Source organism: Ambystoma mexicanum, chromosome 6p, assembly GCF_040938575.1.
Source record: "Ambystoma mexicanum isolate Mex_15411 chromosome 6p, UKY_AmexF1_1, whole genome shotgun sequence".
Taxonomy (NCBI): domain Eukaryota; kingdom Metazoa; phylum Chordata; class Amphibia; order Caudata; family Ambystomatidae; genus Ambystoma; species Ambystoma mexicanum.
This window is the reverse complement of record NC_090935.1, coordinates 914739834-914764666: the sequence shown is the minus strand read 5'-3', so window position 1 is coordinate 914764666 and position 24833 is coordinate 914739834. Positions and strand designations below refer to the sequence as shown.

General features: G+C 45.5%; 1 protein-coding gene across 2 annotated transcripts in view; it reads right to left on the bottom strand.

Moving 5' to 3' along the window:
* Positions 1-22883, bottom strand: part of COMMD10 (COMM domain containing 10) — a 1364001-nt gene extending 1341118 nt beyond the window's left edge. For both annotated transcript variants that reach the window (XM_069625537.1, XM_069625538.1), the window contains exon 1: positions 22778-22883. In XM_069625537.1, coding sequence (XP_069481638.1) covers positions 22778-22827 — 50 coding nt within the window. In that variant the 5' untranslated portion in view covers positions 22828-22883. The remainder of the gene's footprint in view (positions 1-22777) is intronic.
* Between the last annotated feature and the right edge of the window lie 1950 nt (positions 22884-24833).

The following is a 24833-nucleotide window of genomic DNA, read 5'->3' as shown; positions in this document are numbered from 1 at the left end:
CTATGACATTTTCAAAAACGCCTGCACCAATCACATACTGAACCTCGACATTGCACACTATCATTTCTGTACACAACTCCATATTTCCCGTTAAACACTCTGAGAACGCGCTCCCTTTGCTTCCAAAGCCCCTCCATCAGAAACCTTTCCTACAGCATCCACAATGATCCTGCTGCGCACCAAGCACACCTTCGCCATGCACACAACAGTCCACCCTTGCGCACACCCAGCACAACAATATGAATCCATGCATGCGACCATGTGGGCACCTAACATAGTGCACAAACGTAACATACGTAGCAGCACTTCAACCCAACTCCCTCACACCATAAAGCACCAATTCACGAAAACAGGTCGCAATTAGCAGCATCCACAAACATACCACAGCCTCCATCACCCCTACCCACTTCCATTCACAAAGTATTGTGTCAGTACCAACCTAACCACAACATTTACACAACATTGGCCCTACTTCAACACATTTGCAGACAGTATAGCAAAGAACCCATAGAAGCTGCACTTCAACCATACTCTCTGCCATACTGCCAGTATGCACACACTGCACCCAGTACCCACACTGCGTGACTTTTCATTGCACCATCTCCAATCACACATCCAACACTTTACCATATTCTACCAGCGACCTCACCTGCGGAACCAAACATACACACCTACCAGCTCTCTTCTACTGCTCTATGGCGTCTGAAATGTACTCCACAAACATTCTTTACAGGTCACCACCATCTACCAGATGCAGTCAATATTGCATTAGTGGTGTGGGTTTCCTCAAGTCCTAGGCTCTTCAATGCATCGCCTACGGCCTACTACTTTCGGCCATGCACCCAATAGGCTAGGCCTTAAACACAGGCACCGCAACGTAATGGCACCATGCATGTGATCATATCACCAAATATGCCCATCGACATACACACCACTGCCACCAGCACTCCTACCCAACCTGCACATGCATCCACCAATCACATACTGAACCTCTGCATTGCACCCATTCATGAAAACAGGTTGCTATCAGCAGAATCCACAAACATACAAGAGCCTTCACCGCCTCTACCCACACCCATTCACAAAGTATTGTGTCACTACCAACCTACCCACAACCTTTTCACATTGGCCCTACTTCAACAAATCAGCACACAGGATAGTAACCCAGCACATTTAAGGTACACTTCTATCATATCCTCTTCCATACTGACAGTATTTAAACCCAGCGCCCAGTGTCCACAGTGCATGGCTTTTCACAGCACCATCCCCAAGTACACATCAAAACCTTTCAGTGGAGCGGACCCAGATACCCCTAATTTTTTGGCCCGTACATTTCAGTAATTTGCAACAAAAGTACTGGTCAAATTTCCACCAAACACAGGAAAGCACGCTTTCTGACCCAAGCCCTCGCTCCTGCCGCAAGTTTGGTGAAAATCCGTCCAGCCGTTCGGGCTATAGCCGTGCACAAAGTTTTCCCCCATTCAGTCTATGGAAAACAAATATTTTTGGCACCCCCCCTGTAACTTTGCCCCCCCTGCACGACACCTCACCCAAACTTGGTGAAAAATTTCAGAGCCAGCCATATACTTCTTTTGCAAAGTCTGGTGTGGATTCCTCCAGGGAGAGCAAAGTTATAAGCCGCCGAAAAAGTGTTCTTCCTATGAGTTTAGCAATTTAACCATAACTACATGGCTGCGGGACGTGTCATATATATATATATATATACATATATATATATATACATACATAGTACATTTATTTTTTAACTGCAGCAATCAGACGAGGGGCATGAAGGTGACCTCTCTCCCCAGTATCTTACTGTGAATATGGTATGTGTCGACGTGCCCACAGCAAATGAAAGATCCCTGCTTCTTCACTACCGCATTGCCTACAGGCCCCATGATAAGTAGCTTGTGTTTAGGGAAACTCTGCATGTATAAGTGCATGCTGTTTTCCAAGTCCCTTTATCCATTACCTCCTGGAAATACCTCTCCCATTTAAGCTTGACACTGGGATCCTGGGGTGGTGTTAAGTTCCTGTGTGGAGACGTGCTTACACCCCCCTGAAACTATATATTTCAAGAGAGGAGATAGCAGAGGTTCGGTGGGGAAATTGGGATCCCAGGCACAGGAGGCTTCGCTCATTCTGTGGTATTGAAAGATGGGACCAAGCTCACAGCCCACCTTTTCAGTGAGCTCATCTCTTGTCACTAAAGAACCCTCCGGATGTACATCCCTCAGATGTCTAAAACCCAACCTGGCCCAAGAATCAGTGATCCATCGTCACAGTTTGGTGCAAGGGATTTTATCCCCCAGAGCTCGCCCTCAGGCACATACGGCACTATGATGCTGGTACGTTTTTACAGCTTTTGCCAGGAATCTATGGTGCAGCTAACTGGATCATACTTAAATGCATTCTGTGTGCACAGAGAAACAAGCAGAGATGGCCACTTGTGGGGTTACAGTGATGTGCACTCAGCCTGTAAGTGTTGGTGCAGGCGATTGTTGGGCATCCAGTAGGATGTAAAATGTGCCTGGGCTCCCAGGTAGTAGAGTTCCATGTCTGGGGCAGCAATGCCCCCCTGTTTGAAAGGCCTAGTCAAGGTCTCCCACCGAATTCAGGGATTATTAGGGTGCCATGTCAGCTAAATCAGGAGCGATCAAAGTTGGTCAAAGAACTGCCTTCACAGGGCAGCATTTCCAAAGTAACCAAGTGGTTGTCCGCCAGCAGCTTCAAATGATCCTGCAAGGCATTCACAACCAAGTACTTCACTGAGGAGTCCTCCCATCTATAATCTCCATATTAGATGGGCACAGTGATGCATCGGTGAGGGGAACCAACTGTGACTTGACCAGTTTATACAGAGGCCAGAATACTGTCCAAACGGCACAGCTCACATGTCAGCGGCTCATGGTTGGTCTGTTTTTTTGTTGCTTTCTTTTACATATAAAAGGACGTTGCCCGCATATTTAGAAAAAATTATTTCTCTCCTCCTCTCCACCCCTCACTCACCAGCTCCCGCCTCGCATACAACTGTCTCAACCTTATCGCCAGTGGCTCCATAGCGATGGCGAAGAGAAGCAGCGACAGTGGACAACCCTCTCTGGTACCTCTGCTCAAGCCAAAAGACTCACTCGTTAAACCGAGAGCTAGAACCTTGGCTGATGAGTTAGCGTACAGCAGTCGAAGACAGTTCAAACAATATCCCCACAGCCCCATCAGCACCAGTACTGTAAAGAGGTACTGCCATGAGAGGGAGTAGAATGTTTCTCCAACATATAAATAGGCAGTCGAGGTGAGCTATTATAGCAAATAGACAGCGTAGATTAAGAGTTGTCGACCATGCAGGGAGAAACCCCTGATTGATCAAGGTGTATGAACGGCACTACATGTGCTAGAACCCGAGATGCCACAACTGTAGAAAATATTTTGGTGTCAAGGTTGAGTAGAGAAATGCGCCTATACAAGGCACACTGCTCGGGTGAGGAGGCGGTTTGTCCAGCTTCAGGATCTGAGTTATAAGAGCTTTGCTCATAATCTGGGCAGAGTTCCCTGCATGAGGACCTCATCTCAGACTATATCCATATGAGGGGCCAACCACGGGCCGTTCTCCTTTTAAATTTCGGCTCCCGGTTTGTCAGATCCAGGTGATTTTACCATAGGAAGATCTCGGATTGCTGCCATTACCTCTTCTGGTGTAATTGGCAAGTGTATCGCCTCGAGGTCATCTGGACCCAATCTGCCCAGGTGATACTTAGAAACATAGCTCTGTAGGTCATCCGAATGGACTATATCATTAGCTGTGTATAGCGTTGCATAGAAGTTCTGGAGTGTGCCTAGAATACCCACAGGGGTGGTCTGTAGCACCCCACCCTTGCCATCAAGGGCTGCAATGTCTGCACTGCTTCTCTCACCACATGCCAGCCACGCCAGTGCACAGCCAGGCAGGCCTCTCCATACCTGCATGCCATTACAGGTCCTTGCATATAGCAAAGTTCTGGGTCTGCAGCCTGCTGAACCTATCTAGCTTCTCCTTCATCCGAGAGAGCTGTGCTCCCTCCGTGGTGCCTGCCATACTCAGTTCTAGGGCCTTAATGCATTTTTCCTGATCATCCAACTCGCACCTTACCGTGCATAGGTCACCCATCTCAGTGCCCAGGCTTCCAAAACCTAGCCATATGAAGCATAGAGCCCAAGTTAGCCTCAAAGTAGGTAGCAATAGCTGCATCCAGTTCCCCTTTAAAGGCGATATCTAACTTTGCCTGGGGCTTAAATTGCCACATAGGCTTCCTCCTCCACTCCTAACCAAAGACCAAGTTCCACTTTATTGGGGAATGATCCGAGAAAGTGCAGGGAATCATGGTGCAATCCACAGTCTTGTGGTTCAACGAAGGGGTGGTTAGGTTAAGATCTATGTGGACGTGCATATTGTGTACAGAAGAATAGAAGGAGAGGTCATCTTTGTCTCTACTGATGGGTCACCAGAGGTCACGATTTTCAAAAAAAGACAGTGGGCCTCATTATAACTCGCCCGGTATGGAAACAACGGTGGCGGTAAACCCGCCGACACCGTTGTTTCCATGCCGGGCGATCATAACTCCTGCAGGCGGAGGTGTCAAACCCGCCAGGTCTGACCTGGCCGGTTTAACACCGCCCGCATGCAGGTGGACGAGGAAACACCGGCACCATCACGAGATGGTGACGGTGTTTCCATGATCCCCATCACCATTGAGTCCTATGGGACTCAATGGTAATGGGGATTAACACCATTCCGCCTCCGGAATTCCCGGGACACCGGGGTTGTAATGCCCCGGTAATTCCGGGAGTCACGGAGGTGGAATGGTAATACGAGTCCGGCGGTAACCAGGCAGTTTTACCGCCTCGGTTACCGCCGGACTCGTAATGAGGCCCAGTGTCTTTTGTACTTCCGGGACCTAGGCCTCGAGTTAGAGCCATCCCGAACGGTGCCCAATATAGTATTAAAATTCCCCACGCAAATCATCTGTGAACCAATGAATCTAAGGCATTTATCTGCCAGGGTGGAGAAGAATTGTGGGTTGTCAGTATTTGGGAAACAAATATTAATCAGTGTGATGTAGGACCTGGACAGAAACCCATGTCGCAATATGTATCGCCCCTTTAAATCTATTGATTGCATTGAGAACAGAAGAGTTTTGTGGATGAGTGTTAGCACCTCCCGGGAGTTGGAGGAGTAGTACATGAAGTAACGGGCTGGCCCCCATGACCTAGCAAAGGGGGCCAGGCCTTGCCCTGCATAGTGAGACTCTCAAATCAAAAATATTTTTGCGTGATGATGCCTGAACCTTTCTAGCTTTATTTATTTATTTTATTGATTGTTTGCTTGTTAGACGCTTATACAGGAAATACATTTTGTTTCAAAGCGCCCACAGGGCAGCAGGGAGGGAACATGGGATAGCAGTACAATTTAATACAAAAATTACAGAGGGGGAAGGGAGGCTGAGCCTACTATGCCTTGTGAGTACTCAGAACGTGACCACATTGTTCAAGCCCCAAACATTCCTGCTTACAATTGTACACTGCTGACCAATTATCTAATAAAATGTGTGTATTAACCTTCCCAGTACTCACAAGACAAGAGCATTGCTGACAGTCGGGCACTGGCATGCAAACCCAATCCCAGGTCCAGATCATTTAAAAAAACAAGACAATTCCAAACACCCAAAGCATATAATGCCCAATAACTCCCCAACCCTCTATGTCCTCCCCAACTAGCAGTAGTCCCCAAATCCAACTCTGGCTGTCACCTGGAGCTGCACAAAGAGAAAGCCTAATGAACCCCAGACAAAGGGGAGGCGGTGGCTCCAGGAGTACCTTAATCAAGTAGCAAAGTGATATGCATTGATACGTTACATGAATGCATCAAACAAACTGGTTGCAGCAAAGACATGTCGAAGTAGGTTGCAGCGGGACACCTCATCGATCGCCACCCTTACCGGGCCTCCTTCCTGCAGATCAATCAGGTTGAGTGCCCGGTGGCAGCAAGTCCAGAAAGGAATTAACCTTCTCTGGGGCAGTGACAAAATTAGATTTGTTGTCTAATGTCATTCTGACCTTTGCCGGAAACAGCATGGCATATTTCATGTCCCGGACACAAAGACATTGTTTGGCCGAAGCAAAGGTTTGGCAGGCCTTCTGGGTAGCCAATGTGAAATCCTGGCAGAATGAAACCCACGCCTCCTGGCATCGGTGGCCCCCCAGTTCATGTGGCCAACGTAAGATAGTATCTCTGTCTCGGTAGTTGAGTAAGCGTACTATTATCAACTGCACATTTTGACCTGGCTTCAAAGCTGGATCTAGCAATCAGTGTGCTCTCTCAACCAGGAACTAAGGGGAGAGGAGAGGGTCCTGAAGTGTCTCACTGATAAATGTTTCCATATAAAGTTCTATGCTGCTTGCCAAAACAGACTCAGGCAGGCCCATGATCTGAACATTAGTCCTACTTGATCATGGCTCTAGATCCCTGCTTCGTGCCTGGACCACCTTCATATCAAATAGTAGGTGCTGCAGTATTCGCCTTGTCTGGGCATCTCCATCCTCCAAAGCACTGCTGCACTACACTACCTCAGTTATTCAACCACTCTCCTTATCGATCCTTTGCTGTATTAGGTTGCCCTTGCACACCAGGCTGTCGAGATTGGTGTTCACTGGTGCGTACCCCTACTTCAACTGGGAATCAGGGACATATCTGGATTACACTGCAGCATCCCTCTGGAAAGCAGACTGCTACACAATGTTCTCCTTGCTCTTCTGCTGGGTATCTCCGGCTGCCCGACCTAGTCGCCACAGGGTTGACACTGATGGTACTGCAGGACCTGAGTAGGTGGGGCCTTTGGGGCCACGAAAAGCACCAGGATCCTCAGATGTCCCTTGATGGAGGGCCCCAGCCTCCAATCAGTGGGCGCCTGCAGCTAGGGATGCTGTAAGCGGCCTGCCTTTGGCAACCATCCACTTAGGTATACCACGGGCGGCGGGCGGAAGATGGAGGCGCCCATCACTGTGCCTCATAATAACACCAGCAATGGGGGCTCGGATCCGCACACCGGGACCCCACATGCTTTCAGCTGCTAGTAATCCCAGCCTCAGGAGAAGCCCGTGGGGGGCTGTACACATTCTGCATCGCAGACCCTCTTGTACGCTCAACTCACCCCCGTAGCCGCAGAGCACCAGACGCCTTCCTCCTCTCGGAGTCGGCAGTCCACATTGCCACCCTACTCTCAAGGAGGTCTCGGCATCGGAATGTTTCCAGCTCCTCTGAGCCCCCTTGGTGCGACACTTTCCACTCATCCACAAGGGCCCCTCACATAACAGGCCGAGGCATACCAGGCACATACCACATACCTCACAAACCAGGCCGGGTGCCTTTGTTTTGCCACTTATTTTCACTGTGGGGATGCCTCACCAGCCCCAAACTGTGACGTCCGGGTCATGATGCCTCTACGGACCCTCGACCGTTATTTTCAGGAACTGCACACAGGCACAGAGAAAGCCACAACTGCCGGTGACTCCCGCCTCTGCCGGAGCTCGCTGACTAGGTCGCCATCGGCCTCTTCAGCAACCCCTTTTTCCCCCTTTTCTTGAATGGATTAGCACCAGAACTCTGCTTGGTGATGTAATAAGAAAATGACTTCAATTACTTTATTTTTCTAGGTATGCACACAGCAAGATGTCATTTACTCTTCTGTGCTTGCGCAATCCGCAGAGAAGGAGTCTGGGGATCTCGTCATATACAGACCATAGGATCAATTTAACCATCTATGATTCAAGAAGCACATACGCTTCTGAAATACTTACTTATTTTGCATTGATGTACAATCAATTTATACACCCCCGACCCGCAATACTTAAAAATGAAAAGGGGTGAGTATTCAATCCATTCCCCTTTAGAGTATTGCTTACCTCAAGATTATTTCCCCTTCATATCATACTTGCATCTGAGTTTCTTTTGGCCGTCTCACAGAAAGGTGTGCTACCTCTTAAGGATTGGCTCAATTCTCTCCCTCTAGGAACGGATGAGCATCAGTCAGCAAGATGGGTTCAGCTTCCCTTTACAGCCTGGTCTCCTTTTTGTATTGGGACAGCCTGCTGTCGCTTCCACTGAAGAGGGCCAGAGTCTTTAACTCCAGATAGGTCTCTCTTAGAGTGCTATGCTTGTAATTTATAAAATGGGTCCAAAAAGGAAGGCAATATATTCAATCCTCTTGTTTGTTGTTAATAAGTCTCCTTTTCTATCTCCATCAGTCAGTGAGCAAGAGTGTGTGTCCCCAGAACCTATGGTTTTGAACCTTTGTAGAGAAGAAACCACGCCTCTTAAAAAGGTGTGTGTATGATTTCTCTAATCTAATTGGTCAATGCATGTGATTGCACAGTGTTCCAAAAGTGACAACACACAAAACCAGCCTCTCCTCTCTCATTTGGCATATTATTGAGGAGAGTACTCTGATGGCAGTGACTTCCAAATCCCGAGTCCCTCCCATTTGATGTGTTGCCATCTTAGAGATTTTGAATTAAACAATTCTAACTTTATAAAACAGCATATTTCATACATCTGATCAAGTTAACAATGAATTAATCAGTTTACTCTCATCTAAACGAATCAAATGATGGGATTTTCATTTTGACACAATATATGTGTATACATTACAGATTTTGGCTTTTTTCTCAATATTTTTAGGCGGAAATTAATTTTTCATCTCACGATAACAGACTCACCAACATAGACAGGAGGATTTATAAATCACCGGCGTGTGCCGTTTCTGCGTGAATTTATCCACATTTGCTTAATTTACATATTGAAGATAATATAGCATAACACCATCTGCTAAGGCTTTCCAAGCTGAACAGTTTAAAAAAATTAAGTCTCTGTGACAAATTCTTCTGAAAGTTACAAGCAAAAAAGTGAATCCAGGGTAAAATTCAAAAGGCATTTTCTTCTCTCACTCTACACAACATTAACTGCCACCCCCAGTCCCTCTGCATAGCAACAGAACATCTGGTGTCCATGCTGTTAGTTCAGAGTTGGGGTATTTATGATGCCATTAACTGTGGAGTCCAAGTAAAAGTTCTTTGTAGTTAAGCTGGCATGTTTTTGTGTTTTTTTTTGTATTGACTTTGGTCCCGCCTCCCGGCGTGATTACAAAACCTAGCTGCCCTGCAACAGACATCAAGTCCAGAAAAAAGTGATTGTGATATCCGATTAGATGAGACCACTACTGTCTGCTGCTCAAAATAAATGTATTTTAGCCGAACCACGGAGACAGATGTATGATGTAAATGGGGAACACTTGTTTTTATTGCAGGGCGTTGGCTTCATGGGAATCAATCCCCGGCAGTAATCAGTTTTTAAGGTTGGCTTCAAAAGGCATTGGGATTCATTTTCTTGTTAAGGCAAGGCATCCCGCTTTCCTACATCTTTTTTTTTATTTTCTTCTTATTAAAGTGTTATTTAGTTACAATAAACCTTTACCACTGTAAAATGAGTAAATAATATTATAAAATCATTTCATCATTACATAGAAATGGAAAAACACATTATGAATTCATGAAGCAACATATTCCAAACATCATCTGCATACTATCGTGTTTTCAACAATTCTTGTACTTCAATCCAAATGTAATACATTGTATAGTTAAGAACTAAGCTACTTCCTGAATACAAAAATGCCCATGTTTGGTCTGTGCTTATTGTTTCCAATGGAAATTGAATTTTAGTATCGCGTCTATCAGAAGATGCCTAGGAGTCTCAATCATAACGTTACATAGTCTACATCGACGTTCTGCATTGGGTTTTTTTTCCTGACTCCTAATCTCGAGAGAGTGAGTAGATCGAACCATAATAATAGAATAAAGCGACATTCTCTTCCATTTCATAGCTAAAAGAGTCCCTATGAGGGAAAGCATGTTAGACATACCTACAATATAAACTTTTGGAGAACAACCAAACAAAATTGTTGTCCCTGTCCCATGTATAGGCATTCTCTTTGAATTACAGTAGTGCAAGTGTGATATGGGTGGAAGTATCTATCACATAGCCGATGCTACTTAAAAACTGCAAAACTTCTTTCCTCCAAATACCAAGAGGAGTCTTGGATGAAGTGTTTTTAAAAATCTGCTTAAAGTTTCTGTACATCGACTCATCAGTATCCTCTTCCATTCTCAGATAGAAAACAGTGCCATTAATAATTTCTAAAGTGCTGAATGCAGTGAGACCTAATTCACATAGTATTGCTTCGACTGGGGTACACTTTGGCAATCCCAGTGCACCTCTCCACATCTTTGCTTCAAGGGCATTAAGCCATACAGTTTGTCAGTATGGATATCAAAACTGTACAGAAGCCCTGTTACAATGCTAGCATTATATATCTTCAATAACCCTTCGGTTGAGTATCCTCCTTTGTACTTTATATAATTTCTTATTGCATTGAAATTCTTTATGGTTTTGTCACTGACCACCCCAACTTTTCTCCATTATATGAGCAAATAAAAAAGGATGCCAAGATATACAGAACGCTCCACGGCCTCAATGGCTTCATTGTCAACCCTCCATTCAAATTTTATTTACTTTTGTCTGCTATTTTGCAAGACCATGATTTTAGTCTTCCTATGTTTAACAATGAAGCCATTTTCCTCAGAATACCATTTGAACTCAATCATGGAGCATTGCAAACTTATTGGGGTTGAATCCAAAAGGATTGTATCATCCGCATAGGTTAGCCAAGATATTTGTTGCGACTTGCAAATAGTGGAGCCGATCCATGAAGGCCGTCAAGCCACCTTCTACCTTTTATCATCTCACGATCCGACAAACAGAAGCTGCGTGACTCCCTGAAAAACCTGTTAAAACTGGGATATGATTTAAGAGAAATTGATGCTGCCGGATATGAGCAATATGAGGAATTTCCAAAGTCTAGCACTAACTATTCCGGCCCAAAGAAAAGGAAAGAAACCACCAAGACCGATAGACCTCCTCACGATACTATTCAAAATCATCATTCGGAGCAGCGTAACAATGTAAAGCCATCAGTATCATTGACAGAAACACCAAGTATTGCGCATAAGACAAGAACCTACTCGGCAACAGCAAAAAAATCAGAAATACCACGGCCCACTTTGGAAAATCATAAAGAACGACAAGAGGAGGCCATGACGAAATATGAAAGAAATCCCTGTGGCCCTTTAACGTCCATCAAAAGAACTTGTACTCAGACTGTTACAATTCATCGAAAACAAAATGAAGACAAGGAAAAATCCAACCCCCTACAAAATCTTTGGGCATGGCTTCCGAAAGCATTGGCCCTTCAAAAAAAATAGCAACTCAAGTCTGTGCAAAACTCCTTCGAAGACACTACATGGCATCTAAACAACTATAATGCTAATTTAGGCTCCTGGAACGCATGCAGGTTTGCGCATCTCACTGTACCGCGAGACGTAAATCTGGCTTCTTTCGACATCTTGTATCTCCAGGAGACATGGCTGAGCACCAAGCCTATCCTGGATGGTTTTGAAATAGCTTTTGCACCAGCCAAAAAGCTGCCGAAAGGGAGACCTTCTTCGGGCCTGCTAATTCCAATCAAAAGTGGGAAGGGGATCAAATTGACTAAAATCCTGACAGTATCTCTTTTCATGATTTCAGTGCAAGTGAAATGGAACTACTGGAATGTAGAACTGAATAATCAGTGTCAACAACAGCGATAATTATAAACGTCTATTGGAATCCTGACAAACCAAGAGTTCCTGGACATGATGGAAAAAGAAATTGACAAGGCCTACATCGACTATTCGGTACCTCACCTATATGTCTGTGGAGACCTGAATGCCGTATGTGCAAAGAAATCCCCAGGGTCGGCCGGAACTAAGGCTGAACTGCGAAGGAAAAAATTGACGCTGCTGACAAACTCTAAAGATCTCATCAACCTGGACACAATATTTCCAAGCACAAACCACCTCCCAATATGGGAAGGGCGCAGTTCGTCGGCTACAATAGATTATATCTTTGTTTCATCTCTCTACTGGCAATTATAGCGTCCTTTTACATTGTGAAAACTAAGGCGAGCGATCACAACTTGCTATGTATAGCCTGGCCTGCCACTTCGGTTGAAAAAACACTGTTCACCCCGAATCTGGAAGTCAATTCGAAAGGTAAATCGCCTCTCACTGAGCCTAAACAACCTCATCTCTCTGGCAACCAAATATGTCCAGTTGGGGTCATCGGATGATGCCTGTATGCCACCTGACTATAGCGTTTTGCTGAACATCTTCAAGAAACCTAGATGGAAAAGCGAAACACACATCAATAAATCAGTTCATACCTACGATCAAACTCTGGTCATCAGAAGGCACCTACTCAGAAAATTAAAGAGAAGATTTGTGAGAGACAGTTCCGAAACTAATAAACAGGCCCTGTCCCTTGAGACAAGGAATTATAAGACGTGGCTAATAGAACATTGCCACGCCTTGTACCAAAGAGACTCAGAGGATATGTTGAGATGTGTGTGTGGCAAAAATCCCCGTGAATTTTGGGCCCTGATCAATGCAACCGAACGGTCCAACTCTGATTCGCTAATCAATGGTATTGGTGAGGATACTTGGATATCGCATTTTGAAAATCTCTTCTTTGATCCCTCCGCTGCAACTACAAACACACACGATCTAAGCATATTGCCCTGGGCCGAGCTCCATGATTACGAAGATATATTACAAATCTTGAAAAAATTGAAAAACTCAAGGGCTCAAGGCCCAGATGGCTTGACTAACATGCACTTGAAAGAACACCCAGAGGCCTGGGCAGGGTTCATTAGTGAAGTAATCCGAAGAGTTCCAACAGTGAAAGTATTACCCGAATCCTGGACCAGTGCTGTAATGGTACCTATTTACAAAAGAGGGAATAGAGATGATCCAAAGAACTTTCGGCCTATCGAAATGTGATTGGTAAAGTTTATGGCTCACTTCTTCTGCAACACTTTCAAAGCTGGGCCAGCTCGGCACCTTACAATGACCCGTTTCAATCTGGGTTCAAAAAGAACGTGGGGACAACTATTAACATCTTAACGGTTAACATTCTAAAAAGCCAGTCTTTAGGTGGCGGACCACAAACCTACATGGCTTTCATCGATTTGAGCCAAGCCTCCGATCAAGTCAACAGAACGAGGCTTTGGGAAAAGCTAAGTTCTTTGAAGTGCCCAGCGGCTTTATTACATCCTCTTATAGCACTCCACACGAACACAAGAATACAAGTGAGGCTCGACCATCAAGGGTTATTATCAGAAGAAATCTCGACAAACCAGGGGGTCAAGCAAGGCTACCCACTGGCCCCGGCGCTTTCCTGAGCTTTATAGGCGACTATAAAGAAACAGAGCACAAGGTCAGATCGTTTCCTCCCCAAATTGGAAACACGAAGATTTCAAGAATTTTGTATGCGGATGATATCATCCTGGCCAATCAAACAGCAATAGGGTTGCAGAGACAACTCACTAATTTTGCCGAATACATCTTTGACAACGGCCTCGAAATAAACAAGCCAAAAACCAAAATTCTATTCTTTGGAAAGGGGAGAGAAAAAAGCGACCCCTTTACATGGTCCCTGGAGGGAGAGCGCATTGAGAAAGTCACATAATTTAAATACCTAGGTTTCATGGTGTACAACTCACAACAAGAAAATGCTATGCAAAAACATCTGCTGGCGAAAATAAAGAGCCTAACCTCCCAGGCAAAAGCAATAGACAAGAAATTCGGTCGATTTTCCCTCATACCGATTGTGGACTATTACAAAGGTCGTTCCCACACTTGCCTATGGTGCCGAAGCCATGCCAGGTCTACCGAAAAATATGCCAATGGTCTTGATAAAACGGGAAATGAGCCAGCTCTCTCTTGTCTCGATAGTGGAAAGAAACATCATGATGCTGTTCAGGAAGCTATTGTTGGAGAATCGCCTGGAGCTACTTGAAGCTATAAACAACGAGGCAGAGGGAGGTCGATGTGTGGTCCTGAACCAATTGTACAAGGAACAAGAAGCGAAACTGGACCAAATACAATGCTGCAAAAAAGAGCTAATGGAAAATCATGTCTTATAAATTACATGAGCTACAACCGTTCCTGAAAAAATACCCAAATCGCAAGCTAAGGAGCACGTTTCTCAGAGCCCACCTTAATCTGCTACATACCAACGAAATTCTGAATATACAAGGCTTGGCTCCATCAAACAAATGCAGATTCTGCAAAGACGTGTCAGTAGTCGAAACAATGAGACACTTCCTCCTATCATGCCCAGGAGTTGAGGCCATAAGTAGACCCTATCTGAAGGCGGTTCTAGCTACAGCTCACACCTTTGACAAGGAGATCTGGTGGGCAAGGCTAATTGGAGGTGGCCATACAACTTGGGTTACATCCACAGCGCAAATCCAGGTCTCAATCGTCTTAACGTTAGATAAAGAAAAGTAGCCAAACAGACTGAGCACACGAAGGAATGTAACACAATCTTTTAAAAACCTTCGGGTTAAATAAAGTATAAAAAAAAAAAAAAAAAAAAAAGTATAATCCCCAGATCCAATCCCCACTTCTCCAATTTCCGCCATAGACGGGCTCTTATAACCATGAATTCTACTTTGTAGTCAACAAAGAAGACATAGAGAGAGGTACCCCCACTCATTTTAGCCCTTCTTTCCAAGAATGTCAGTATCCAAAGGTTCGAAAGAGTGCTATAACCCCTTCTAAAACCTGCCTGTTGGTTCTTTAATATTTGCTTTGTTTGATCCATTAATTGATGCTTATCATTAGGGTTTGAGCAAACACTTTAGAACAAGCATCAACCATGGCCAACAGTTGATAATTTGTGGGGTCTTCTCTGGGCCTTTTTTGTATATGGGGATCATGACTGACTCCCTCCAGATTTGAGGTATCACACTCAACAGGAGTATAATTTGGAATTGCACATTTTATATTATATCCCATAGCTCCGGGTCCACCTTTAACACTATGTTAGAAATCCATTCGGGGCACAGAGCTTTGGATGCCTTAAGTTTTAATATATGGCATAAAATACTTCCAATGGATATATTGTGGTGACTACTCTCAATATTAACACAACCCATCAAAGGAAATTCCTCCCTTTCTTTTCCAGAATTATATAGTTCTGTGATATAATTAATACACATATCAGAGGAGATGGGAATCATTTCCTGTCCTTTATCAGCTCCAGCCACCGACGTATTATACACCACCAGAATGCTTATGTCTCTTTATCCCGGAGCACTCTACATAAATTAAACCATTGGGAAGTAGCTAAAGTAGTTCTATGTTCTCTTACCATGTTTTTATATATCATGTGTGCGCTCCTTATCAATTTATGCTCATTTACCCCATCAAGCTTCTTCTTTCTTATATATTTTTTTGGGTAATGTCGTCCTCACAATTACGACAGCCGAAAAAGCAGACTTTTTTTTAGACCCCCTCCTTACACCACATATATATCTTGGGGTGTGTAGGATATAATATTAATACCGGGGGTGCGGGGTCTCCCCCTGCATATATATGTGGTGTAAAGGGGTTTTAAAAATATATATATATTTTTTTTAAGTCTGCATTTTCGGCCGTCGCAATTGTGAGGGTTGCAGTGATCACATAGATCCTTTTTTTCTTCTCTGCTATCCTGGAGTCATATACAATAAATACCTTTATACTCTCTCCCAATATATCTTACCTTTTTCAAAAGAGTCTGCATCTCCTCCAGCACTTCTTTCTTTGCTACTTCGATACTAACATTATTCTCTAAGCTGACACCACTAGCTATAGTAACACATGAAGCTAGTCTAGTGTTAAACAGCTTTATAATTTTATTTGACCACAAGATTTTAGAACCTGAGCTGTTCACCTTGATTCCCCCATATAATCTACAATTGTTTTGGCATTAATTATTGAGTGGGAATCTAGTGGTTACATGATCACTAGTCTTTACTGGTATTAACTTAAATCCCAAAATCTTTGTGAAAATTGGCCAGGGGACTGAAAGGTTATTTAACCATGAGAAGGTTCGTCCATTGCTCCAAGCATATGTAATAGCAGGAACATTACTCTTTGTTGCACAGTTGGTACAAGCCATGTGATTCTATAAATCCTGGCCAGTGGTCCAGAACATTAGGGCTTCTATTCCCATCTGGAGTCACAGCCTCCACCCAATGTCTATTCCTGTATGGTTTCTCTAAATCACTTTTTGTTTGGTAATTAAGATCCCCCATTACAATGTATAACCCCTCTTGGTTAGCTTGCAACCAATTGTTTATAATACTATCACAAAGCTCAATAATATCCAATGTTGCTACATTACCAGGAGGGCTATTTATGATTATTAGCAACACCTGGAGATCTGTCCCCATTCCTCTTCAATTTTATATTTCCAGCAAGGATATGGGGGTTTGATATATCAGATATTTCTGTTAACCTAACGGAGTTTCCAGCTCCCAACATTAAACCTCTGTAGTCTCCCCATTGCATTACTTCTCACTGGCCTGTGGTAACCAGCAAAAGTGACTCCTTCTAATAGCCATGTTGCTTGTAGTGCAAACATTTCTGAACTTAATATTTCTTTTAACCACTTCCCAGCTTTCAAAAAGGAATTATGGCCCCTGGTATAGCAAGAAAGAAAACGCAAGTCAAGGCTATGGGGTTGTGGTCGATCAACCTTCTCTAGGTTCTCCCCATTGTATTATCAAATGCTTCATCGCTGGTATTAGTGTACCCTTCATTAATCGCCCCCGCAACCTTTCTTGCATTTTTTTCTATAACCAACTATGTTAGTAAATTCCCCTTTTCAAATGTTTCTGTCTTGTCTTGCCATTTCTTTCCCGGAGCCAGGTGAACCTGATAGTTCTTAACCAAGCTCCAGAAACTTGGTGGCATAATGCATAATACGTTCATAAACAATCAGTGATGCAATATGTATTCAAGCCCAATTGGCATTGGTAGTAGCCAGCAGGATTTCCACCAGGATTTCCACCAGCTTCAAATCACTGGAGCAAACAGCTCTAAGCTGCAGCAGTTGATGTATAAGAGGACTGTTAGAAGTAACATATATGTCCACTACTTTAATCTTCCTGAATTTGCATTTCTTAATGTCTATACATTCCAAAAGCTGATCTGTGCTTTTGCAACTGTGTGGCAGGGTTTGCATGGAGGCTCTTAAAGTATGTACGGGTCTCAGGTTAGTAGCATTTTGTTTAGTGAACCCTTCCCTTGTTCTTTTAGTTCCGGGGCAGTTACAGTGGTACCTTCAAGAAACACCCCATTCTCAGATCAACTCTCTACCCATTTGTCCAAGGGCCCCTGCAAGTTCAGGATTTCCGGATCTCTCCAGACCACTCTTTGTGGTCATAAAAAACGATTTATAATGGGGAAATCCAGAACTCAATCCGCTCCACTAAGCACTTACAGGCCACCCCACCTACTCCCTTATCAGCTCGATGCTCTCAGGCCACCATCGGTATGCCCCTTATGGTCCTTTTGAGGAATAGCTTACCACGCTCCTCTAAGATTGCGCCCACCGTAGATTCACGGACCAGGCCCCACGCAACCCAAAATCCCTGATTCTGCCCTCGCTACGCCCCCTCCGATCCTTACAAGGAACAGCCTCCTCAGGCTATGCCCCTGTCTGACTGCATGGGTCCCACAACACGCTCCTCAATCACTCCGCCCACCACAGATTCGCATACCTGTCCCCAAGCAACCTGAAATCACTGATTCTGACATCACTTTGCACCCTGTGAGAAAACAGGTTCCTCAGACTCCACACCAAGTTCATTCCTCGCCTCCCTCTCTACGCGCCACAGCCATTGCGACATCCGCAAACATGCACACCCGCCAGGCCTATCTGGAAGACCATCAACTGCGCGCTGATCAATGCAAGATCATTCCCGAACAGCGCAAGTGAAATCCTTGACCTATAACCTCAAACAACCTCGACTTGCTTGCCATCACGGAAATCTGGCTCCACACTGCCGCAGGCCCAGCCCTTTCCATTGCCATCCCTCCTAAAATGTGACAGATCCTCTAAAAGTGGAGGGGGTGTTGCCATCATCGACTCCACTCTCTCCTTCTCTTCTCACATCTCCGACATCTCAAAAAAATCTATCAGCTACAACCCCTCAGAGGTACTCTACCTTTCCTCACTTCCCCACAGCGGCTCACTGTCTCTATAGCCTTGGTTCCCTCTAGGCTGTACTACTGCAACAGCCTCTTCCTCAACCTTCCTTCTTCGACCCTTTGTCCCCCACAACTCATCTAGATCAGAACCGCAAGATTTATCTTTGGCCTCAAGCCCAGGAACCGCATCTCTCCTACACTGAAATCCCTTCATTGGCTCCCAGTGGCTGCTAGGATCAAGTTCAAGACCATCTGCATTGTCCACAGGGCTTTCTGGGGCCTGGGACTTACCTACTTGCAACGCTGCCTTCCTAAATACTGTCCCTCACGAGCCCTCAGCTCATCTACCTCCAACCTTCTGCGAGTGAGCCGATTTGGTGGGAGATCCGTATCCTCAGCAGGCGCCTCCCTCTGGAATAGCCTACCTGCCGCCCTACGTCTTGCGTCTGACCTTCTTAAGTTCCAGAAACTCCTCAAGACCCTCCTGTTCTCCTCCTCCTTCTCTCTCCCTCTACCTTCCTAACCTAGCTCTTTGCCCTTTTTATTTCTTCCTTACAGTTTGCCGACTGGCTGCCTGGCATACCTCAGAGTCTCACAGGTCCTGGGGACCCCCGTCAGTCCTCTCTGCACTTGTCTCAGGGCCCTGCACTCCAACCTCCCCCATGCACTTCAGAATTAACCCAAGAGAGTGGCTCTCTCTGCACTTACCCCAGTCTCCACCGACTGGGAGCACTTTGACCGCCCCTCTCCTATGACTGTCTGGACCTTGCATGTTCCTAATACACCTTGCCTGAAGATAATTTGTCTGTTCTCCCTTGTCTTCACTCTTTAATGTGCAATTGGTAAAACTGCAGAATCGCCCTGAGGCCCATTTGCTGTATCTAAATTGTTAAATGTAATATAATCACTTACTCCGCCTGTGCAGATTATTATCTTCTCAGAAATTCAAGGACTCTGAGCGACTGTTGTTTTTCCCCTTGTTCCCACCCTACTTGAGCACTTTCAAACAGTGTCTTGTGTGTAGGCGCTATATAAATAAACAATACAATACAATCTTTAAAACACCCTCACTATCAGAGTCACACAAACCAACGTCATCCAAAACTGCAAATCCCTACTCGCCAAGATCTCCATGTCCCCGACCGATTCCATCACCATCCTCCTCATCTACCGCCTACCTGGCCCCAGCCCTACATTCAAAGATAATTTACTGCAAAGCATTTTCTCGCCATCAAGCCCAACTTAAAAAGTGGTAATCCTTAGAGACCTCAACCTAGGCCTCAACAACCCAGCAAACTCAGTAGCCACCAGTGTAGCCATGGCACTTAACCATGCTGGCTTTACGCAATGCTCGCTAAAGCCCACCCACGACCAAGGGAGCACCCTAGACTGGATCAGCGACCTCAATTGTAACATTCCCATCCCCATCATCTCCCCCTGCCCATGGTCGGACCATCGCCTTCAAAATCCCCCATTCAGAACGCCCCAGACGAGCCCACTCTGCTAAACCTGAATGTATGGCCTGGTGCACAAAAAAACCTCAACTCCACCAACCTTGCACCGCTACTTGCTACGCTTGCGCACCCCCCCTATCCTCAGTGACAGATCCAGCAGCACTGGGCGACCTGTACAAGAAAACAAATGCACAGACAGTTGACACACTTGCCCCTCTCAAACTCAGGAAAGCCAAACCCTCACTTTAAAAAAACACTTGGTTTACGCCTGAACTCCTTGAAGCCTCTGCCAAAAAGCACACCTTGTAGTTAACTTGAAAAAAATGACATCCCCTGCATCCAACACCCTCTTCTCCTCCCTTGCCAAAAAGTATAGAAGGGAAAGCCACGTGAGCAAAGGCAACAGCTCCAATTTCTGAATCAGCAACGCCACCTCCAACTCCTGGGAACTTTTCACAATTCTCAATGGGGCTAGAGACGCCCTTCCCCCTCAGCCAGACCCGACAGTGGACAGCACCTGGTGTGACAAAATCCAAGACGCCCTCACTGGACAGGTCAATTCCCTCAACGGAAAAATCCTCTTTAAACAACTTGCCATGCTAACCAAACCACCACAGTCCATAGCACCCAGTACCTTACCTACCCACACTAGCACCCCCTTCAACTTCCACCCTGTCTTGGAAGTAACCAAGATCAAGAGCCTCAAACCGTCACGCTGCAAAGGCAACACCTGCCCAGCTCCAAGCATTAAAGACTGTGCTGAGTCACTTATTCCCCTCTTCAGAGCCATCATCAACGCCTCCTTCTCCACCAACTCAGTGCCAACATCCGTGAAGGAAGCATGGGTCGCACCGGCTCTCAAGAAACCCTCCCTAGATACTTCAACACCAACAAGCTATTGTCCCATTACTACGGTACCCTACCTCCTCAAGATCCTGGATCGTGTTAACTATATCCAGGTTCAACAGTACCTTGAGGAAAAAAATATCTTGGGCATTCGCCAATCAGGTTTCTGTCCCAAACACAGCACTGAAACTGCCCTACTTGACTTGAAAATTCAAATCGATGCCATAAAGGACGTTGACAAACCGGCCCGCCTGATGATGCTGGACCTCTCTGCAGCATTAGATTTGGTGGACCACCAAATCCTCTGCTCCCAACTCGCCCGACAGCTAATTTCTCGCCATCTGCCACCAACTGGATTAGGTCTTTCCTAGCCGATAGATCCTCATGTGTCTTCATCAATGACCTTTCCTCTGAACCTACTCCTGTCACCTGTGGAGTCCCCAAGGATCTTGCCTCTCACTCACCCTCTACATTTATACGAAACCCCTCTTCGACCACCTTGACCTACTAGGCATATCCTACACGAATTACACGGATGACACGCAGTTCTTTATCCCACTTTCCGGCTCTTACGCCCAGGATTTAGCCACCATAAACTCTGTATACTAAATCATAAAATAATTGGATGGCTTCTCACTTACTCTGCCTTAACGACGATAAAACCAAAATCCTCGTTGTTGGCTCCCACTCCACACTTTGCAACACCGACCCAGCCTACAAGGAGTTTGTCATGGACAGTCCCAAATCACTGCCACTGCCAAAACCCTTGGCATTTACCTGGACGCCTCGATTGCCTCATCTGCAGCGTACAGAGACAAACTGGTTCATGCCAGCAGGCCCTTCCTCTCCACTCCCAACCGCCTAATGATTGCAAGAGCAATCACAGGAGTTAAACTTGACTACTTTAACGCCCTATTTACCGGTGCCTCTGAACGCAACCTTAAATTCCAGACGATTCAGAAAAATGCTCTGCGAGTGGCCATTGGTCTCTCCAAATCTGACCACATTTCCAAAGCCAGGAGAGATGCACACTGGTTGCCTATCTGGGAAAGGATCAAGTTCAAAACATTGTCACTGGTCCATCGATGTCTTTCCAACACTACCCCGCCCTACCTCTCACGCTGCGTGGAGAAATACCCCCCGCCCGACCTGTTAGATCGGCAAATTCTCACTTCTTGAAAATCCCCAACTTCAATCGCCATTCGGTGGGGGCGGGGCACAAGTTCCCTGTCGTGGCCACCAACCTCAGGAACAATCTCCCACCAGCAAAGAACAGGCCTATTGGACCTTCCGCAGAAACTTAAGACATGGCTATTCAATTAACTTTGCTCCTCCTAAGACTCTTCTCTCCTCCCACTGAATCTCCCCACCCCTCCCTTCCTCTCTTTTCCTCAATGTAACAAGCGCCTAGATACCGGAGAGTTTTGTGCGCTGTAATAAATGCAAACATATATAAATAAGTCCCAAAACGAAGATCTAAAAAAACAGGGCTGGGCTAGAATCTCCAGAGTTGAATGGGGCATGTTGACAAATATGAGAGGACGGGGCACTCTCTAAAAGGCCCAATAAATATATATCACATCCAATAAAAAAGCAGGGCATGTTGCAGTTTGAAAGTCTTGTTGCATAGGCTTTCAGATTTTTTATGCATTTTAGGGGAGCGCATATTCAATAGTTGTTTTTCAAAATTCTACAATAAAATCAAAATATGGACCTTCTATTTTTCTATGTGTCGGAACCTTCAAGTAATACGAAAACGGTACTAGGGGAGCTTCCCAAGCGCATAGCTCTCAACCATTTATGTCGCAAAGGCGGGTGAAAACACCCGATTTTATTTTTGGCGGGTGAGAGGTCCATTGAAACGAATGGGCGTGCATGAGGCTTGGCGGGTGAGACAGCTGTTTACAAGGCGGGTGACACCCGCCAAAAGCGTGTGAGTTGAGAGCTATGCAAGCGTGATATCTAACAATGCGTTCTCCTTATCATCTTTAACTTACATTTTCCCTTGCTTCTCCGAAACGTTATGATCGACCCACTATCTTTAATTCGCTGCTTAAAATTCGTACAATATTTGCCACTGTAAATTTTGAAGTCACAACGCGTTCTAACCAATGGTGGGGAGCGCATTTTCGTAGTATACGATGAGAAGTATGCCAGGAACTACCCTTTCAGTGACCTAAGAAAAGCCTATAGGGCCGGAATAGCATCATTGGGTAGAAGAAGTTGCACAGAACCACTACTTCTACTACAACTGTGAATGGATATTGAACACCCGCTTGCGGTGTACTATCCCACTGGGCGTTCCGTACCTTGCGCTCTCGGGAATAATCACCGCTGCCATCGTAAGTTCTGTGTACATTAGTTCAGTTCCTATTAGAGGAAAGGACCCAACAAGTCCGTATCATGTGACATAGTTGCTATGCTCCTACAGGAAACGCGCTACGATGGAGCTGAAGCTGGAAGGCAGGAAGGAGCTGGAGCTGGAAGGAACAAGGAAGGCAGGAAGAAGCTGGAATAAAAGTCCCCAGAAGACGGACGAGGACACCGGCTTTCTTCCGACTTTGAGAGATGCCTTGTCTTTCACTGTGAACTTTCCAAGGGGATATGCAGACAACCAAGAACCCAGCCCAGATATAGGTCTTCATTCCGTGTTTGTTGCTAGATCTGAATGTACCCGCAAAATCCATCGCCCAGTGCAAGGAACAATCGAAGTGGGGGGAGACAGGGTTGTATGTCCTAGGCATGGGGTAAGCATTGTAGGGGGGAGGGGCTGGCAATTGCTTGGCTCTCAAGCAGTGGAAGTCAAGCAGGAGAGATGAGGAGCATTGCTATCAACCCTTTGATGCGCCGTGCCTCTCCTTTTGTTTCTTAAACACAGGGTTTGATCCCGTCCTCATGTGGCCTGCGGGGGTTGGAACATGTGAATAAGAAACAAAAGGAGAGGTAGGGCGCACCAAAAGGATTGATGACAGTGTGCCCCGCTTCTCCTTTTCTTTCTTTGTGAGGCTCCAATCCCCTGAGGGAGCCCCTCAACTCTAATTTAGCTGTGTGGTTAAAGGGATGCCTGCATGCTTGCTGCCTAACTATAGAAGCCACCAACCCCTTCAGGCAGATTTTTCACTCAAGTGCTGCATGATTGAGGGGCTGCCCGCGGGAGTAGGTGCTTCAAATTAGAAAAAAAGGAGAGGCAGGGGCACTATTATTTTTTCTAATCGAAAGCACCTATCCCCACGGGCAGCCCTTTAATCATGCAGCACTTGAGTGAAAAAGCTGCCTCAAAGGGTTGGCTCTTATACAGTTAATCGGGGGAAGTCCCGGCTTGGGAGCACTTTTTGAAGACTGCCAGGTCTCCACCCAGCTAGCCCGAGCACAACTGCACATTCAAGCTTGTAATGAGGCCCTTTCAGTACTTGTGTTCCTATGGGTGTGGTATCACTGGGTCAGTTTCTAAATAATATTGCACCCAGGATGGAACACTAGAACATGCCCCCACTACATTGCACATATACTGCAAATCCTGCACTGCACCCACTCCCAAACATTACAATTTAAATAGCATTGTATTGATTTGGACTTTAAAATAATGTGCATGGCACGCTAGAGATCAGCAAAATAGGGTAGATGTGATATATTGGTGCTCTGCAGTGAGACAATTTTATCCTAAACTATCCTGAGCTTGGGGACACTATGCTTCAGCTGTTTTCCCTGTTTCATGCATGGCACCTTGAGCTATGCTTCAGCTGTTTTTCCCCATTATAGGCATAAACATCCTAGCATGTTCTGGGGAAAAATCAAGACTAGCTTGAGGTGTCACACATGGCACAGGAATCTGGCAGCTATGGTATTGGAACCCTGCTGCATTGTGGTAGTATCCTTTCAGTGCGGGTCCTCTGTTTCAATGCCTAATATGGAGGAGGAAGTCTGACCATGCAGAATAGTGTGCCCTGTTCACCATTGTAACAGAATGCCATCTGTTGAGGGCGGGATAGTCTCATAATTATTTATTCTTAGCAGTAAGGAATGCAGTTTCAGAAAGGGATGTCGGCAAACGAGACTGACCCCCGACATAATGCTCCCTGTGAAAAATATGGTGCACCCATGTACGTTTACTGTCGCCATCTCCTGACATCCTGGACCCTGCCCTGCAGTGGCAGCAGGGTGGGTTCATGGGTCACATGCATTCCTGAATGTTGTTCACATGCAGTTCCAGTAGGCACAGGTGGATATTTGAACGTCAGCACTTCTGATTCAAAACATAATAATAATAACACATCGATGTGTACTGCCTGGTGACACTTTAATATCTAAATATTAGTTGTGTCTAGTAAAGACATGGTGGTTGCAGATGTTACACAATTATACAAC